Source organism: Perkinsus marinus, assembly GCF_000006405.1.
Source record: "Perkinsus marinus ATCC 50983 genomic scaffold scf_1104296947616, whole genome shotgun sequence".
NCBI classification, from domain to species: domain Eukaryota; phylum Perkinsozoa; order Perkinsida; family Perkinsidae; genus Perkinsus; species Perkinsus marinus.
Genome location: NW_003210555.1, coordinates 90,503 through 91,640, shown reverse-complemented (window position 1 = coordinate 91,640; position 1,138 = coordinate 90,503). Strand labels below are relative to the sequence as shown.

Here is a 1,138-nt window from a genome sequence, read left to right as displayed (position 1 = left end):
AAATGAGGCTAATGGGACTAAGATTGATTACGTGCATGGTTTGACAGCAATTGAGAGGTCAGTGTTTGGGCGTGATTTCATCGAGGAGTGGTATCAGAATGTTGCACGCATGTACATGAGTTATTTGTCAGGTACTGCTCAGCTGGTACGGCCAACGTTGGTATTGTGCTTCCCGATATGCACAAGTCGGATCTTTTCAAGACTGTTGTTCACGACGGTGCGCTACCTCGGAAGACCTTCAGCATGGGCGAAGCTGACGAGAAGCGATTTTATTACGAGTGCAGGAAGATCCGCAAGGACTGAGATCTGCCGCTATCCCGTGTGAGAGGAAATTATTCATAAAATTGTCTATTCTAGCTATATGTAGATTGTACTCACTCATCCATCCTGTAGTTGCAAACTTTTTTCTGCGTTTACTAGGAGGTCCTTGTCATCATTAATGCTGTGTGCTTCGTGATGTTATTCACCTGCTGAATCGTCGCTATCACTCTATGGTAGGAGTATTTTTTATAGTTGATTTATCATCTGTCAAGACTATAGTGTCAGTGTTGTGATGGTATGTGGTAGTAGGCGTAAAGCCGAGTTTATCGAGGTTGTGGCAGTTTCATGTGAAGTTGAGGCGTTCGTTTGAGTTTTCACGCGAGTATGACAACTATGTGTTGGTTCATATAGCCACCAGCTGGGAAATGGAAGGATGTTTTCACTGGTTCAATGGAGTTTAATCACCGGTTTTACGTGAAGTGGCGTAAAACTCGGTGAAAAACGCGATATTCGCGGCCTGTAGTAGTCGTGAAATATGTTATTCATATTACTAGGGTGGTGAAACTCCAATAAGTTTCCTTGGCGTGGTATCAAGGTTTATATTTCTCAGCTGAGTCGGAGCACCAAGAGCTGCGGAAACGAAATATTCGTCTTAGTTGATATTATCAAACACGAGGAGGACCGCTTCCACTACACCTCTTCCCGTGCAAGTTGACAAGTGAGCAGACAAGAATGACAATGTTACAATCAACGACTTTGAGAATCCAAGTTTGTCACTTGTCTACTTTGTGACAACGAAGTTTGACGCCGTCAAATTGACGGTGTGAATCCATGTAAGTATTGCTGGAGACGCGACCAACAGCTAGGAACATGAGCG

General features: G+C 43.8%; 1 protein-coding gene across 1 annotated transcript; it reads left to right on the top strand.

Annotated features, from left to right (window-relative positions):
* Positions 1 to 98: 98 nt before the first annotated feature.
* Pmar_PMAR015105 (hypothetical protein) lies at positions 99 to 303 on the top strand (the record flags this gene model as incomplete). The annotated part of the gene is made up of 2 exons (XM_002779342.1): positions 99 to 111; positions 143 to 303. The coding sequence occupies 2 exons, from the start codon at positions 99 to 101 to the stop codon at positions 301 to 303; spliced, it is 174 nt and encodes a 57-aa protein (XP_002779388.1).
* Positions 304 to 1,138: the final 835 nt, after the last annotated feature.